The sequence below is a fragment of the Rhinolophus hipposideros genome, assembly GCF_964194185.1.
Source record: "Rhinolophus hipposideros genome assembly, chromosome: 2".
In the NCBI taxonomy this organism is placed as follows: domain Eukaryota; kingdom Metazoa; phylum Chordata; class Mammalia; order Chiroptera; family Rhinolophidae; genus Rhinolophus; species Rhinolophus hipposideros.
In genome coordinates, this window is record NC_138048.1 from 59,753,547 (window position 1) to 59,772,888 (window position 19,342).

General features: G+C 39.2%; 1 protein-coding gene across 17 annotated transcripts in view; it reads right to left on the reverse strand.

Moving 5' to 3' along the window:
* Positions 1-14,305: 14,305 nt before the first annotated feature.
* ST6GAL1 (ST6 beta-galactoside alpha-2,6-sialyltransferase 1) overlaps positions 14,306-19,342 on the reverse strand; it is a 132,104-nt gene continuing 127,067 nt past the window's right edge. For all 17 annotated transcript variants that reach the window (XM_081068910.1, XM_081068902.1, XM_081068900.1 and 14 more), the window contains one exon: positions 14,306-17,477. In XM_081068910.1, the coding sequence (XP_080925036.1) occupies positions 17,236-17,477 (242 nt within the window). In that variant the 3' untranslated portion in view covers positions 14,306-17,235. The remainder of the gene's footprint in view (positions 17,478-19,342) is intronic.

Here is a 19,342-nt window from a genome sequence, read left to right on the forward strand (position 1 = left end):
TTGGACAGAGGAAAGAGCATGTATGAAGGCCCTGAAAAGCAGTGAGTCTTACAGACTTAAGGAAGCATAAGGATGATGACAAGAGAACAGAAAGCAAAAGTTTCCTTCACAATAATTTTATTGGCTTGCATTTTTACCCACAACATATGAGTAGCTATTTCCTCATAACCTTGCATCCAAATTTTACACTATCCAATTAACCCCATCTGAATGGTGAGAAATAGTATTTAATTGTAAGTTTAATTTACATATATCTGAGTAAGGTTGGATATCTTTTCATAGGTTTAAGGACCATTTTTATATTGTGTGGGTTTGTGCCTAACTGTCATGGGGGAAGGGAATTACATGATTCCAGCCCACTTTAATCTTTTTGTCCTACCTAAGTGAGGATTTAAAAAAAACTGAGAAACATTTGTGAAGTTCACAGTCCTGAGGTATAAGGCCACTAAAAGGCCTAATTATAGGACTGAGAACACTTTCTCCACACTTTACCATCATCTTCTAAAGGCCTATTTATAGCAGTTTCTTTGAACTGGTGCATCATGTCCAGTTATCAAGAAAAAATTGCAAGCCACACTAAAAGGCGAAAAACATGATATGAAGAGACAGAGCAAGCATCAAAACTAGACATGGCAGGAATATTGGAATTATCTATTCAGAGAATTCAAAACAACTGATTCATATGCTAAGAACTCTAATAGATAAAGTAGACAGCATGCAAAAAGAGATGGGCAGTGTAAGCAGAGTGGTAGAAATCTTAAGGAAAAAAAATGCTAGTGATCAAAAAACACTGTAACAGAAAAGAAGAATGCCTTTGGTAGGTTTGTTAGTAGACTGGACACAGCTGAGGAAAGAATCTCTAAGCTTGAGTATATGTTATAGAAACCTCCAAAAATGAAAAGCAAAGATAACAAAACTGAAAAAAAAAAAAAAAAACAGAACAGAATATCCAAGGACTGTGGGACAACTACAAAAGTTGTGACATACATGTAATAGGAATGTTAGACGAAGAAAGAGAGAAAGGAACAGAAGAAATATATAGCACAATGACTGAGAATTTCCCCCAAATGAATATGAGGCACCAAACCACAGATGCAGTGTGCTTCTGTAGGATAAATGAAAAAAATACTACACCCACGCATATCATTTTCAAGTTACAGAAAATTCAAAGGTAAAGAAAAATTCTGAAAGAAGTCAGAGGATAATCATCATAGTCACAGATTTTCTTAAACTCATTAGGTAGCTGAGGTTACAGGATGACTAGTTATCCTAATTCAAAATACAGGAGCCTCTAAAGAGAGACAAAACACAAACACCGATTCCCTTGGAGCAAACCACAGGAAGAAGATATGGCCAGATTATAAGTAGGAAAAAAATCAACTAACATTTTTAACCAGGTATGAATGTGAATGGCATAATGTGAGAGATTAGGATCCCTATGAGACAAAGAAATAAGGGATTTCATACCTACTTTCAGGCTTTTTTCAAAGACCCCCACACACATACACAAAGTATTCATTCACAAAAAAAGAGTGGTTGGCAGGGCGGGAGACTAGAGAAAGCACCCGTTGGGGTACAGACATAGAGGAGGCGAGCATATTCTACTGCAGGAAAGACAGAAAGGGAAATTTATCTCTTTCAGAACAGTAGAGTTAAACTGCTGGGCCAAGGGGCAGAAATCCCTGTTAATCCCAGGGCCTAGGTGAAAACTGATTGTGGCTGAGAGGAAGGGAACGAAAAAAAGGTCATCATGGGCTCAGACCACTATAGGTATTCTACTGCTAGGGTAGGACAGAATCACTGAGAAGGTCTCATCCTCAAAATTCAGGGATGCAGGGCCTGCCTAAGACTGAGGTGTGACCAAGACAAGATTCATTCTGCTCCAGCCACGCTGCTCAGCATTGGCAGTAAGAAGCAATACTAATCTACTGCTGAGGGAGGGGCAAAAAGGTGGAGAGGAATCCTCTCTGAAATGCAGGCAAAGGAAAACAGTAAAGGCCTAAAGCTAAGAGTAGAGCAGGAACACTGAGAAAAACTCTCAGGTAAACCTGACCCACTCTAAGTACAAGGTAACACTAGAATTGGAAGCCAGTGGCCAACTGAAAGTAATTATAGAACAACAAAACCGAAGCCCAGCTCAATTCCTGACTACATTGATTTAACCTCCCACATACTTGTGTTATGGCCTAGCAGAAGAATAGTGCCCAATTCCAGGCATAAATACTACTTACCTTAGTTTTTACTGTCCTACAAGCAATGTCTGGCTTTCAACCAAAATGCAGAACTCACAAAAAGCAAAATAAATAAAATTTATAATCATAGTCAGCCAAAGTAATCAAAAGAACCAGACTCATATAAGATTCAGATATTGGAACTATGATGTAAATAACTATAATATGCTAAAGACTATATTGGAAAAGATAGACAAAATGTGTGAACAAATGAGGAATTTCAGCAGAAAGAGGAAACTATTTTAAAAAGTCAAATAAAAATTAAAAAATGATAACATAAAATATTACATGCATTTATGGTAAAAATACTCAGCAAACTAAGAATAGAAGGAAACTTCTATTGCTTCTGTGATAAAGAAATCCACAAAAAACCTACAGCATCATACTTAACTGGTGAAAGATTGAGTGTTTTGCTGGTAAGATCAGAAACAAAGCAAGGATGTCTACTCCCAAAACTTCTATCCAACATCAAACTGGGATTCAATAAGCCAAGAAAAATATTTTTCATACATGTTGGAGAGAAAGAAATAAAATTTTCTATTCATGGATAAAAGGATTTTCTACATAAAAAAAAAAAAAATGCCAAAGAGTCTACAATAGATTCTACAGGCCACAGGATATATGGTCAATATACAAAAATTAAATTTTTATTTTGTAGAAATGAATATTAGAAATTAGGATTTTTTAAAACTAGTACCATTTATAATACACCAAAACACATGAAATTCTTAAGTATAAATCTAACAAAATATGTGTATGCTGAAAATACAAAACAGTGGTGAAAGAAAGCAAAGCCCTAAATAAATGGAGAGATATACTTCTCTCAGAGATTGGAAAACTCAATATTATTAATATGTCATTTCTCTCAAATTGATCTATATGCGACACAATTCCAAACAGAAATGTAGTGGGCTTTCTTGTGGAAATAGACAAGTGAATTATAAAATTTATATGGAAATACGAAGGACTTAGAATATCCAAAACAACTTAAAAAAAATATTGAAGGGCTCATACCACCTGATTTTGATTCTTACTATAAAGCTACAGTAATCGAGCCAGTGTAGGCTTGGTGAAGAAATAAACTTGGAGTTGATCATTTCAGATTAATTTTTCCAGATGGTAGGTCCTTTCAATTTGAAGATTTATATTTTACTTCTGGGAAGTTTTCTACAATTATAGTTTTAAATAATAGTTTCATGTTTGTTTGTTTTTATTTCTTCTTCAAGAACTCCAATTATACCTGTGTTTCTTTGCCTATTATCTGTGTCAATCATTTTCTTCCTGACCCTTTTTACTTTTTACATCATTTAATTTTTTTAGTTATTTGTTTGTCTTTCTTCAGTGTCACTTACTCAATTTCCGTTTTAGCCTATTCACCTTTGGGTGCTGTAGTGAGTTGAATGGTGGCCCCCAAAAGATATATCTACTCAGAAACTATGAATGTGACTTTATTTGGAATAAAAGGTCTTTGTAGATGCAATTAAGATCAAGATCTTGAGACTAAGATCATTTTAGATTATCTTTTGGGGCTCTAATTCCAATGGCAAGTGTCCGTAGAGGAGAAGAGAAGGGGAGAAGATATATAGAAAAGAAGGTAATTTGAATATGGAAGTAAAGATTAGAGCAATGCATCTAATAAACCAAAGAACACCAAGGTTTCTAGCAGCCACCAGAAGCTAGGAGAGAGGGATGAAAGTGAGGAGAAAGCCTACAGAAGAAACCAACCCTACTGACACCTTGATTTCAGACTTCTGGTCTCCAAAAGTGGGGAGAATCCATTTCTATTTTAAGTCACCTGGTTTGTGGTCATTTGTGAAGGCAACCCTAAAAAGCTAATACAGTTACCTTCTTAAAATGTGCTTTTAAATTTCAAGATGGTTTTTCTTTTTGTTCTATTTATTTCCTGAGTTCAAGCAATTCCCTTAATTTCTTTTTTTCCCCAAATTCATTTATGTTTTAAAATTCTGATTGAAGGTAGTTTTTCATATTTCCAAATACTAGTTTGAAGTTATTTAATTCAGTCTGAAATGTTATATGGTAGTTTTCGTTTGCTTCATGGTTGTTTTTTTTTGTTGTTGTTGTTCATATTTTTTAATTTTGTTTTTAATCTCCCTTGGAATGGTGGAAGATTTCAACACTTGAGATGTATTGACTATCTGTGCTTTTTTCCCCTTTAAGTAGTTTCACAAAAATTTATTCTATTTTCTTCAATTGTTTTTCATGGATTAAGGAAGGGTTACAAGAGTCTTAGTTTAATGGTGTCCTCTCTGTAACGTGGCACAGTACGGATTCTTTAATGCTTGTTTTTGGTGGTTGGGGTGAAATTGTATGTCCTCTATATGAGATCCAAGGCTGTTATGTGCACTGAAGAATATAAAGATCTATCTTCCTCACTTTTCCAATTCTGTATGTATGGTTGAAACCTATTGCCTTCTCAGAGCTTCCAAAGTACACAGAATCCTTGCATTACCCCAGGGTGCTCACTGCACATTTCCTTACGTGGAATGCTTTCTCTGAGTTATCCCTACCTTCGCTCCCTACTTCTTTCCCTCCTTGTATGTGCCCTCTCTGTCTGGAAACAGCTGTTTTGGTATGTCCCACAAAAACATGTAAACCAAGAAGTGTAAAATGAGAAGGATGCTATTGTGGGGGAAAAGGAACAGAATTCACAGGAGAGAAGCAAAAGGAATTCCTGAGATGATGACGAAAAGAAGTTCTAAGACAATATTCTTTAATGTTGGATTAGAGATCATCAGTTCAGAAAGGAAAGCTCCCCCACAGCCTCTCAAAAAAGAAAAAAATGAAGATAATATCTAATATTTATAAATAAATATACTCATTGAGCAATGCCAGCTTGCCAGATGGGATGATGCAGGCAAAATGCAGCTGTCTTCTTTCTCTTTTTGTGCAGTTATTCTCATGGTTATTTTTGTTCGCCCATGTTGCTACATGGTCTCCAGAGCTCTCTCAGAGCTGTTTTTATTCATGGCTAGCAGTCTGATTATTGACTTTTGTGTGAGGTCAGAGGCTCCTGTCCTATGTTACATTTTGCTGACATCACCGTGCTTGTCATCACTATTGTCATTATTATTTTTGTTACTCCATCACATGGCAGCAGGACGGGCACAATGTATGTACACCAATATTTATCGATAGGATGGACAAGTGGTTGTGAGGATGGATAGATGGATGAAGGAACAAATTTAACATTTTTTTTTAAGGTCTAAAAGAAGAGGGTGCAAAGAGATAGCTGGCAGGATTCGTGGGCATTAGATTCTAAGTGTATACAATGAACTTAAGTTTGTACTAATGAGTCTGACCTAAGTGAAGGTTGCCAAATTAGGCAATAGTAGAAGCTTCAATGTCAGGATAAATTTAGAAAGTGTTACAGGTCTTGAGTAGTGGGCTGGCACTGTTGGCATCCTTCCAGCTGGTAAACATGAAATACTGCCACATGGCTTTTGATGGAATTTACCAAGGTCTGATGAGAAATAAATCACATGAGTGAAACTGAAGGGAAAAAAGCTGAGATTATTCACTGCTGGCCAAGCATAGCAGACAGTGAGATCAGCACAGTGAGGTCACCACCGGCCAAACCACTAACTCCCTCTTTTGGTAAGCACTGCCTGGAGCATTATAACCTATGGTTGCATTATTTTATTGTAAAAGTGGCTGCTCAGGGTTTCTCTATGTTTTCACTTTCAACTAGAACTCTCAGTTGAATGCTACTTTATTACTCAGTGCTGTCCAGGGCCACACACTTTCCCTGTGCAATACGTTCCAAGAATGGGATATTTCCCATTTGGAAAAGAGGTAATTGTGTAGAGACAAAGCAGATATTTCCCTTTTGATCTCCTTCCACAGAGATTTGCAAAGGCTCACAGCCTTTTTCTCAACCTGGGCTGCAGTGTTTAGCAGACTTTCAGCCATTTTCATGTCTGTGCCTATGACTGATCCTTCTCTATTCAACTCATCATGCCTCCAGATAGACCTTCGACAAGTGGGTTTCAGGGTGTCCTGATAAAAACTTTATGTAACTTTTTCCCACCTATTTTAAGGCTCATTTAGTCTTCCTTTGGCAAGAGGTAAAAACCAACATCTGAGAAAGTACAGTGAGAGTTTTGGGTAATGCCAGGACCTGAGGCTTCAGTGCTGGCCCTGTTTATTCAGCTGGACTGGCCCACCTGTAGACTGCCCCGGAGCAGAAATGTCGTCATTAGAGACAAACACAGACCTCATCACCGCAGAAAGACCATACCTCATGTCTGGAAAGAGTGAGTCACTTTTCTAGCTAAAGACTTTGAAAATTCAGTTACTCAAAGCAACCACACTACTTTGCGGCCCCCACTATCATGTCACCTCCTTTTACTCCGCCTGGCTGGCCTGTGTATGTACATTCACACACACTCCACCTGGGACTTCTCTGTCAGAGGCCATTTTTGTTTGCCCAAGTTTTCTTTCATGCTTTGACTTTAGCTCTTTAATTGAAATATCAGCCCCCTAAAACCTCTACCCCCATAGGACTGAGAGGCATTGATCTGAATTGGATCTGTCTTCATGTCACTTCCCTCCTCTTCTTTTTTCCCTTCTGTAAGCACCAGCCACTCTTGCGGCCTTTCCTTACTACCTTATTTACTATTGGCAGAGCTTCAGACTGCTCATTGAACACTGAGTCTCAATGGCCTATAGATGTTTCAGGGAATCTGAACTTATAGGGTCTTCTCACATTTTCACTTGGAATTTACCAAGGTCTGATGAGAAATAAATCACATGAGTGAAACTGAAGGGAAAAAAGCTGAGATTATTCACTGCTGGCCAAGCATAGCAGACAGTGAGATCAGCACAGTGAGGTCACTCTTCCTATTCCATAACAGAGCTATAAAACAATTCATATCCCTTTCTCCTCTTATTGTGACTCCTTGAACTTGAGCCAAGCAGGTTCACCTCAGCTCTGTCCCTTCCCCTTTGGATAAGGCCTTTTGCAGGAGGCTCTTTACCAAGAAAGGAAATAGAGACCCAGAGAATCCCTTGTCCAGCCTCTGAGACAGAGCCAAATGATTGAATGAAATCAGATTTGACTTAAGTAAAATGCCCATGACATCTTTATTTTCTTCAACTTTTAATGAAAAGAGACTTCAATTTCTAGCCAAGATAGAGTAAAAGAGACTTGATTTACTATGCTGAATGAAACAACTAAAGCACTATAAAAAGGTAAAATAATAGTTTTAAAAAAATTGTAAATCTGGTAACAAAGAAAAAGAACATTGATCCCTGAGAAATGGGAAACAAGCTTAGAAGCATTATCTTAAAAAAAATAAAATAAAATAACCAACACACACACACACACACACACACACACACACACACACACACACACAAATGGTTGCCAGGAATTTTAATTGCATCCCAGAACAAAGCTCGAAAATATTTGTCACAATACAGAAATATCTAGCACCCAAAAAAGAAGATATTTATAATACCGGGTATCCCATTAAAATTTACCAGGTTTACAAAGAAGCAGGAAAAGTCTCCCCTCAATGAGGGGGGAATCAATCAAAACTGATCCAGAAATAACACAATACTATTAGGAGACAAGAACATTAAAACTGTATTTTATGTATTCAAAAAGATAGAGGAAAGATGAAAACTGCAATATCTCAGGCAAAAAATATTCTTGATAGGATTAATGGCAGATTTCACATTGCAGAAGAAAAGATTAGTGAACTTAAAGATGTAACACTGGAAATTATCCAAAATGAAACAGAAAGAAAAAGAATTTAAAAAAATGGAAAGATCATTGTTGAGATACAGGATAGCAGTAGGCAATCTACAACTCATTAAAGTCTTCAATGAAGAAAAGAAAGAGGAGGAGAAATAAATCTTTGAGAAAATAATGGACAAACATTTTCCAAACTTGATTGAAACTATAAACACATGTATCAAAAAGCTCAAATAACCCTAAGCATAAACATCATAAAGGAAACTCCACTAAGGCACACCATAATCAAATTTGTACTCAAAACTAGTGATAAAGAGAAAAATCTTAAAAACAGTAAAAGAAAAAAAGACAAATTACATACAGTAAGAACAAATAAAAGAATGACAGCATAAATGTCTAATCATTGTGTTGCATACCTGAAACTAATAAAATATAATAATAATAATAATAATAATAATAATAATGACAGCAGATTTCTCACTGGAAACAATCCAAGAAGAAACTATCTTTTTTTCACATATTACATGATACCTATGTAAAAAAGTCCCAAAGAATCTACTATAAAGTTAGTTCCTAGCGGTAAATTTAGCAAGATCACAGAACACAGTATACAAAAATACAGTTGTATTTCTATATATTAGCAAACAACAAAGATTTTGGAATTCAAATTTTAAAAACATAATAGCAAAAGAATATGAACTCTTTAGGGATAAATTTGACCAAAGATGTGTGAGACTTGTCTCTAAAAACTATAAAGTATTAATTAATGAGAGAAATTAAAGAAGACTGTAAGTGAAGAGCTATATGGTGTTCCTAGAGTGGAAACTTAATATTGCGATAATGCCAATTCTCCCCGAAATGATCTACGGACTCAGTGCAATCCGAATCAGCACCTAGCAGGGTTTTGTTTGTATGTTTGTTTTTGTAGATATTGACAAGCTAATATAAAAACTTATATAAAAATGCAAAGGATTTAAGACACCCAAAATAATTTTTGGAAAAAATACAAATTTTAAGCTACAGTAGTCATGACAACGTGGAATCAGTATCCAGGTAAACAGATAAACCAATGGAATGGAGTAGTCCAGGAATAGACCCACACCCCTATGGAAAATTAATTTTTTTTTTTACAAAATTGAAAAAACTTATTGAGTGGTGAAAGTATGTTCTTTGCAACAAATTGTGTTGGAACAATTGGATATCCATATGCAAAAAAAAAAAATGAATTTTGATCAATGCATTGTACCAAAATAAAAATTAACTCAAAATGGATCATAGCCCTAAAGGTATAAAACCTTTAGACAACCTAAAATTTTTTTATAACTTTGGATTTTGGAAAAATGTCTTGGCTATAAAACCAAACCATGATTCAGAAAAGAATAAATTAATAAATTGTACTTCCTCAAAATTTAAAATGTCTGCTCTTTAGAAGATACTGTTAGAGCATGAAATAAAACACAGAGTGGGGAAAAATATTTATAGATCACAAGTGCTGATAAAAGACTTGTATCCTGAAAATATCAAGAACTCTTAAAATTCAATAATATAACAATTCATACAAAATGGACAAATTATTTGAAAATATTCTTCACCAAAAATACTAGACAAATGGTAAATAAGCACATGAGAAGATGATGAATATTAGTTGTCATTTTCAAATTGTAAATTAAAATCAAAATAACACTATACATCTATTATAATGTCTAAAATTATTCATTCTACCAAGTGTTGGCAAGAATATGAAGGAATTAGAGCTTTCGTACACTGCTGATGGGAATGTAAAATAGTACAACCACTTTAGGAAACAAAATGGCAGTTCTTAAAAAGTTAAATAAACACCTATCATGTCCCAGATCATGTTTTACTACTACGTATTTATCTTAGAGAAATGAAATGTTTGTGTGTAAATGGTCATAGCAGCTGTATTTATAATAGTCTCAAACTGGAAATAATCCAAATGTTCATCAACAGAGATAATTGTTTTACAAGTTATGGCATATTCATAAAATGGAATGCAATAAAAAGGAATACACTATTAATACATATAACAACATAGATGAATCTCAGAATAATTATGCTGAGTAAAAGAAGCCAGGCAAAAAAGAGCATGTGATGACTTTGTAATGTATTAACTTGGCTGGTCTGTACTATATTTCCAAGAATTTTTCTCTCCTGTACGTTTCACCTGGGAGGTCTTTTTGAAATTTTGGAGGGTTATTGGAAAGCCACATTGTAGCTGACATACACTGTAGCCTATCTGCTGACTCTGTTGGCATGAAGCAGCATCTGGCTCTACCTTCCCTTGATTCTTCCTTTTTTCTGACTTTGGGGCCAGGTATGTGCGTACCTTTAGACAAAGGGCCCTGGCTTCTGCAGGATACCTTCATCACCGAGATCAGAGGCAACAAGAATGGAGAAGCATTTCAGTCTGTCCTTGTGGGGTTCCAGCTCATGCTCTTAGGTTTTAGGTTATGCTTACAGGTTTCAGCTCATGCTTGTTGGTTCCAGCCTGCTTGTGATCTTTCCTTCCTGATTTCCTGCCCAGTGGACTTCAAGTGCTATCATCAGACATGGAGACATAGCCTTACAAAGACTGCTTAACCAGCCCCCACAGCTGCTTAAGCCAATTCCCTTTAACAAGTCTTTTAAAAATATGTGTTTGTTTACACCCCCACCCCCACTGGTTCTGCTTTTTGGTTGAACCATGACTGATATAGATACAGGGTCCAAACTATATAGTTCCGTGTATATCACATTGTAGGAAACTAATCTATATATTGTAAAAAACAAAAACAAAAACAAACAAACAAACAAAACTGAAAGTGCCTGAGGCTGAGGAGGAGCAGAGAGGGATGGAAGGGGGGATTATAAAGAATGAAGAAACAACTCTAGGAGGTAATGGATATGTTTATTATTGATTGTGGTAATGGTGTCACAGGTGTGTACCTGAGTCAAAACCTGTCAAATTGTCACGTTAAGGGTGTACAAGTCATCATATGTCAATTGTACCTCAATAAAGCTGTTGAGTTTTTTTAATGCAGGCAAGAGTTGGCACGCCCCAACACTAATTTCCGAGTTCAAGCTGCCTAGAAATAAAATACTAGGAGTCTTTTGGGTTTCATTGTGCCACCTTCACTGTGTAGAGGAAATGGTAGAAAATATAACATTTAATGACGGGAAGCTGATTTAATTCACCCTTAAGAAAGACATGGCATATTTCAATCTTGGGAGAAATATAACAAAATGTGTTTTTCTTTTTCTGTTATCTGTACATCTGTATTTTTCTACTGTAAACATGGAATAATTGTATTACAGAAATAAAAGAAAAATATGGCACTATTTTCTGGACGTATTTCTCTTTTACACTGAAAGTTATTTTTTTATATATTTCAAGAAGAAAAGAATTTTAAAGGATAAAATTGATAGCGTAAGTGACAATTATCTGTGACACAAGAATCTACAAAGGGTCTACAAAGACGTGAAACTATAAAGGAAACACGGCAAATCCAAGTCACTGATGCTCTCTGACTACTAAAACCCATAATCAAGGATTCAGTTATTTAATTATTTTATTAAGTTTTCTGTTATTTTTATTACTGTGTCTTTCTGGAAGGCTGAGGTACTGAAACTTTTCCCAGAGAACAAGAGCATTTGCTTTAGACACAAAATGGGTTTATTGATACATAATACTGGCTTCTTACTGGTCCTCTTATCATAGGACGTGAAACATGCAGGGAAGAAATGTTCTCTGCTGATTTCTTATTTTTGATATGAAATTTAGTTTTCTCAGTCACCACTTCCATGCAGTTAAAATGTTCTTATAATTATAGAACCCTCATACATTGGTTAGTATTGTGTTTCCAGAATACTGCATCTTCCTGTTTAGTTTAATAAATTTCCATTGCTCATCTATGAACCAGGCTGTGTAGTAGACATTAGGGATAAAGTCAAATGAGACCCAAGCCCTATCCCAAAGGAGCCTACAATGTTTGTGGAGAGAAAGAGATAACACATAACTTTACGATAATGTAATATATGTGGCGATCACTATAGAATGGAAAAGGAAAGCACAGTGGAGGGGCACCTACCCAAGCCTTGACAGAAGACATGGTATGGAATGACAGGCTTCCCAGAGAAGATACTGACCTATCTTAGTTAACTTTGCTTGGTAAGCTTTGCTAAGAGCATGATAAGCCTAGAAAGACTTATCTAGGCCTTTTGGGATCAATCTATATAACCACACAAAATAACTCATGTTTTGCCTAATGAAAGTCCACTTCCAAATTGTTTTCCCAGCAAATATAGGGCCGTCACTTTTTAGAGAAAGAGGGCCTTCAGCCAAAAGGCATAAAACAAGAAACAAAAACAAAGAAGATTATCTTGAGCTTTTGAGTTTTCAAGGGCCCAGATCTGGAATTATGTTTTAAGGACTTTTTCAAGAGAAATTTTAACTATGTGCACTTTTTGCATTCCAACTTTTGAATCATACAACTACATAGGCATATGATTATATTATGCAAGTTTGGGAAGAAAAACACTTTTATCCCTAGAATTTTACATCTAGGCCATCTGTCTTGCATGTGTGAAAACATAACAGCGTTCTCAGATATGTAAGGACCTGTACGTATATCTTTGAAACAATTTTTTGAAGATGCGCTACAACAGAATGATAAATGGAACAAATTAGAAACATCAAGAATGGGCTGTCACAGTATAAGAAGTTTGTTTCTCAAGTCAGACAGAAAAAGCAAAGAACCCTATGATTTCACTGATATGTGGTATGTAAACCAAAAAGAACAAGACAAACAAATGAGAAACAAAAACTCATAGACACAGACAATAATTTAGTGGTTACCAGAGGGTAAGGGGGTGGGGGGTGGGTGATGAGGGTAAAGGGGATCAAATATATGGTGATGGAAGGAGAACTGACTCTGGGTGGTGAACACACAGTGGGATTTATAGACGATGTAATACAGAATTGTACACCTGAAATCTATGTAAATTTACTAACAATTGTCACCCCAATAAAATTAATTAAAAAAAAAAAAAAGAAGTTTGTTTCTGAGTAATTATTCAAAACAATAATGTATCTAAAACTACATTAGAACTCTGGTTATGAAACTGAATGATATTATCAAAAATTACTCTCCAAACAACAACAGTGGGCTCCTTCAAAGCCACCTCTGGTCCCATCTGCCTGGACTTGTATCCCCATGAAGCCTCACCCTCTAAGGACGTGCAGATCCTTCCCAGAACTTTGGCTGGATTAGCAGGGCATGGGACCCTCACTCCAGGCCCTCAGATAGCCACACTCCTTTCACTGTTCTTTCCAGCCTCACAGGACTTCTGTAGATGGAGTTACAAGCAAGAGTGGGGAGATTTGCCTGCTAGGATTGCCACAAAAAAGTACCACACACTGATTGGCTTCAACAACAGGTATTTTCTCACAGTTCTAGAGGCTAGAAGTCTGAGATCAAAGTGTCAGCTGGGTTGGTTCCTTCTGAAGGGTGAGGGAGAATCTTCCATACCTCTCACCATTAGCTTCTGGTGATTTCCTGGCAATCTTTGGCTTCCAGAAGCATCTTTGATCTGCTCTTGGCCTTTGTCTTCACATGGCATTCTCCTTGTGTGCATGTCTACCCCCAAATTTCTATAAGGATACTAGCCACATTAGATTAGGAGCTCCCCTACTCTAATCTGACTTCATTTTAACTAGTTACCTCTGCAATAACTCTATTTCCAAATAAGTTCACATTCTGAAATACTGGAGATTAGGACTTCAATATATAAGTTTTAGGGAGACACTTTCAACCCCTAACAGGAGATGGTCAGATGGGGAAAAGCAATTATTCTTTCTTTCTTTATTCCTGCTTCCCCTAAGGATTTTTTTTTAGGAATATATAATTATAATTATATATATAATTAGTTTCAGGTGTACAAAACAATGTAATAGTTAGACATTTACACCCTCACAAAGTGATAACCCCCCAATCTACTACCCCTCTGACATCGTATACAGCTGTTACAGTTCCATTGACTCTATTCCCTATGCTGTACTCCACATCCTGTGACCATATATGTATATATACATATATATATATATATATACAATTATAGTTGACATTCAATATTATTCAGCTTCAGCTTAAGGATTTTCATCCACATATTTTGGCTATTCCCTTAGGACATCATTCCTTTAAGGGTTTTGGGCTTTTGGAAACCAAGGTAACTTTCCTTTAGTTTGCTTCCTGCCCTATTACATCCCTTCCCCAAGGTGTTGCATGAACAACAGCTTAGTCATTTTAATCCAAGCAAAAGCAAAAGGAAGAAATATCAATAAACCTGTCAATATCTCACAGATACTACTATCCTGCCACATAAGTGAGCGTTCCTTTCCTTGGAACACTGAAGAGGAGCTAGTGGTGGAGGATTTGGGGATTTAGGACTCCGGTTGTGTCCTCTTTGGAGATGAGAGTTTATAATCACCAGTCATTCCCTTATCGAGTAAGGAGAGAGGACAAGCTTTTTATAAAAACATTTATTTTAAAATTTTACATAATCTTTGGGCAATTCATAATTAGCTTAGGCATTTCTCAGAAGTTTCTGAGATTGATGTTTCAACTGCAAACCACAGCTTATTTGATTTGTTAAAGGATTATAGGATTTCATGAAAAAGGATGAAGCGATTACAACTGAGGGAGACAAAACAACTTCGAGACAGGGGCTTTCCTACAATAGTCATAATTTTTTAAATTATCTGTAACAAATATTAAACATCTCACCAGACTAATGGTAATACCCTTATTTGCGTTTTACTAGAGTTTCCATAGAGAACACAGAAATGAAATCACACTTAAATTAATTTGATCCCTTGTAGTAACTAAAAGCTAGCATCTACCCAGTGTAGTCTCAGTGTAATATATTTCCTGCTTCAGCACTCAGTGTTCATGATTCAAAGATTTCAATGAGTGTGTCAAATCTGAACAAAAAGCAAGCCAGGAATTCATGGGCCCTGAGAGGCAGAAAACACTAGTTCCACACAGCAGTTAGTGGCCCAAGGGCTCCTCCACCCATTCCCAAGCAGAATCAGGCCTGGGCTGCAGGTAGGAAAAAGAGGGGCACGTTCTGCACCCTCCACTACCTTGGATGGTTTCCTGGGTATTCCAAGCAGGGGAGTTGTTGTCTCCCAATGGGACAATTAATTGTCTAAGGACAGGGCCCCATCTCTGGCCTCCCTCAAAGTAGGGTGCTGCCCAGGTGTGAGCACAGAGCAGGTCCTTAGTAAGGACCTGCCATGCACAGGGTACCTGCTAGGTGCCAGAAACAGAGCCAGGTCAGGTGTTTCATGTGACCCTCCTGACAGCCCTGTGAGTAGGCTCATCACCCCCATTTTACAGATGTGTAAACAAAGGCTCAGAAAGGAGAATTTGCCCATAGTGGCATAGCTAGTCAATAGGGGAGCTTCAATCTGAAAACCCAGCCTCCTCTCACTGCCCATAGAAGCTGAGGGGTTGGCAGCAGATGAGTACTCCAGCTCCCAGGCACCTTCTCCAGAGCTCAAACATTAGAAACCCTTGAGCACGAGCGGCCAGCTTCAAGAGTCCAGAAGCCTGGGGCTATGAGCTCTGGCTCTACAGCATTACTTAGTGACCTTGATCAAGTCCTTTACTGTCTCCACACCAGGTACCTGTCCAGGATGTCTCTCCACCAGGGAGAGGATATGAGCATCACCAACTGGAAAGCATGTTTACAGACTACAGTGGGAGGGCCTCTGCCAGGAAACTGTGCCCCTGCTCCCTTGCTGGAGGGATGGAGGGCAGGGCCGTCTGATCCACCTGTGATAATCTGCTATGGTCCCTAAAGTTCCGACCTCTGAGAGCAACTTTAAGTTCTAGGGATCTACATCCCTACTCCCTGAGAGACCTTTCACAGAAGGCCCATGAAGGTCAAAGAAATTGGGTCAGTATACTTTTAAAGGAGAAAACGCTTAGAAGTAATTTGGGAGGGGGAAAGACTACTTTAAAGGGGAAAAAAACCAAGATGGCAGTTAGAAGGAAGTTTGGGGGTGGGCATTAAAAAGAAAGAGGTGGATACAGTGTGCAAAACCCAGCCTGTAGGGTAGGGTCAGGTCAGGTTAGGCTGAGCCTGGAGAAATCAGGTTTTTGGCATCATGCTTGCCTGGTGTCTGCCATGGGGCTGCACTTGCTGCTGCAGACATGGAAAGGGGTTTTCCTCAAAAAAATAATTTGAGCCTATAAGTTCAGGCAGATCTTAGAGAATAAATAAATAAAAGCAGAAAGGAAAACACATCTCAAATGACTCAAAAAAAAATCTGCTTGCCACGTTCCTCCACTTCCTCCAAAATCCACTCCCTGGCCCCAACTCTGTGAAGCCTTCTGTGACCGCAGACACAGCAAGTGTGTGCCCCTCCCTCCTCGGTGCACAGACAGAAAGCATAGCAAGCCCACCTCTCTACAGATCCCCGGTGCACTGAATTCACTGAATCCTACCCGTCTGTCACTCCCACTGAACTGTGAGCAACTCGAGGGTGGATATTATATTTCTGTACTTCCATCTCCATATGGAGAAGGATGTGGGTTCATCAAGACCCTTTGTACATAAGCACCTAGGCTAAGGACCAGCCAAACCAGCCAATGTGATAGAAACACAGCCTCTCCTGGGGGCATGGACCTTGGTTCTGGAGGAATCGAGCATGGTTCCTATGCCCCGTGGCACTTATTTGCCCCCCCAGATCCACTGAATGGCCTCCCAGAGCCATTCTTTACTAGGCATAATCATAATTTGGGAGAATTTCTTTAAAACATGAAATCAATGTCTAGGTACAGATTTCAAGCAATATAGAGTGCTGGTTTGTGAGAAAAAACATCATTCAAGTGGGGAAGACATGCCAGCTTTGGCAGCCCTGGTAGGAAAAGCGCATCTTGCATTTACCCATGCGGAAGGAGGGGAGGACTCTGTCTGCCTCAGACATGGGTGCTATCTGTGTACATGTGTGTACATGTGCGTGGCAGGAAGCTTTGGACCCACACACCTCTGTGGCTATGTGGTAAGCTGGACCTGGTTCCTTGCCCTTGGGCTCCTGAAGTGCGTGGGTCCAGAAGCTCTGGTCCTTGGGCTCCAGAGCTCTTGCGGACAGAAGACCTAGAGTGCAAGGAACAGGCAGGGATTGTTTGGGAACAGTCTTCCTAGGTCCAGGGGGACCAAAAGATGGGCTATAAAATGCCTGATGGAGAAGGTGAGGGCACCTGGTCCGGGAGCCCACACTCAGCAGTGAATGTTCTGGAAGCCAGGCAAGCTGGCTTTTCCAAGCAGGTAAATGTCCTCATCTGTGCCCTGGTTGAGGTGCTTCACCAGATTCTTCTCAAAGAGGAGCGGGTGGTAGGCGCCCATCGTGCAGGCACTGTCGTAGAACTTCTGGTAGTAGTAGCACACGTCAGTCTTGCGCTTAGATGGGAGGAACTCGTAAATATCCACCTGGTCACACAGCGTCATCATGATGATGATGCCTGGAGAGGGAGCAGAGGTGAGTCCTGCTCGACAACCCATCCCACACCCTGGAGCTCTGCCCAATGAGTCCACAGCTAATGACCCCAACTTTGGGGAGATGTGTATCTGGATTCCTAGTTATGACTGTGATTCCCAGTCTGAGTGCTCCTGGTCAGCCAATCCAGCGGCTGTTCCCAGAGGGCCACGGAGGCCTGTGCACCTTTATATCCCCAGCACATGAGCCAGGACCTGGTGCCTGTAGGTCCTCCTTAAACACCAGGAGGTTAAAGGACTCTATCCATCAGCCGATGAATGTATCAGTGTGAATAAGCTATATGAAGAGAGAGGACAAGGCGACAAGGAGACAGTACCATCACGTGTATATAGTACTTTCTACCACTTTTATGTCCCGGAGGAACCACTTAGATGGTGCTATGTGGGAGAAGGTGTTTCTTACGGTACTTGCAGGAAACAGTGTGGTGAGGAAAGACTGTTCTTCCCTCAGCTGAAAGGAGGGACAGTTGGAAGAGGAACACACCATGGGCTATATTGCTGGGCTCTGCTCATTCAGGCAGAAGATTGGAGCTGAGGGGGTGGGGCCAGGTCGGTGCTCTCAGGGAGGCAGTGCAGACGCTGAGATGAAAACCCAACAAGAGTCAGGAGACTGCCGCAGCTCAGTCATCTGATGCAGGACACATACTTCTCTGAGCTTCAAGTTCTTCATCTGCCCCAATGGTATGCTCTACCTACTCCTCCTATCACATAGGCAATTGTTAGGATGAAATAAGACTATGGCTTTAAGATGCCTTTGGCCAACCATAAGTATAGAGAATCTTTGACAGAGCAGTTCTCACGAACAGCAAAGCTATAAACTGCTAGCAGCATCTTTGTTCCAGAAGAATTCAATGTGGGAAAAGCCCTACTTCTGCCCTCCAGCTACCACTGGTCCACTGGGGTAGAAAAGACACCTCTGCAATTAATGGATGCAGGCACAGCAGAAGTGCTTCTAGAAATTATGGGAAGGAGCATTTCCTATGAAAGAGGGCTCACGTAAACCTCCCAGAGCACTGGTGTGGGGCCTGGCAGGAGCTATGGCCATGAGGGATGGGCAAGAGAGGAGGACTGGCAGTGGAAGGAACAGCATGGGCACAGAAGGGGAGTAGGGCAGCAGGAAAGTGTGTTCACCATGATGGTTCTACAACTATTCCTACTCAAAAGGAAGCAGCCCCAAACACACCCCTCCAATAGTTGAAGACAAAGGCATAAAGATGTGAGACTATAAGAGCCCCTGTTTCTTTTTATAAGGACTGTTTCTGATATTAAACATGTATTTGTTCATTTACTCGGGGAATTTTACCACAGGGCTATCCTGTGCCTGACACTAGATGAGTCAAACACAGTCCCCACCCTGAGGGAGTTTACAATTTCATAAGGAAGGTGGGAGGGGAATTACACAATGCTGTGTGGTGGGCCCATCAGTGGCAAAGTGGTCCACTGTGGGGGCCTGAAGGAAGGCGCTTTCCTTCCTGTGCATACGGAGCCTAACATCTCATGGACATTACTCATGGTCAGCCAAACTTGAAGTGAAAGGGACGGAAGGCAGACACTCCATAAGGGCCAAGAAGGGTGGAGAAAGCCTGTCGCCAGCATTCAGGGTCCCCTGCACTCTGACCTTAGCCCTCTCCTCATCAGCCCCTACAGCAACGCTCATCGTCCCCCAAACCTAATCAAGCTTCACTGCTTATCCTTCTCTCAGGGCTATGACTAGGATGCTAACTAGGGTGAACAATGTTTTGAAATTTTGAATAAAGTATTATTGATTTTTTTCTTTTCCTCGATTCCCAATATGGCTCTACATGACATCATTACTGATCACGTCTTTATT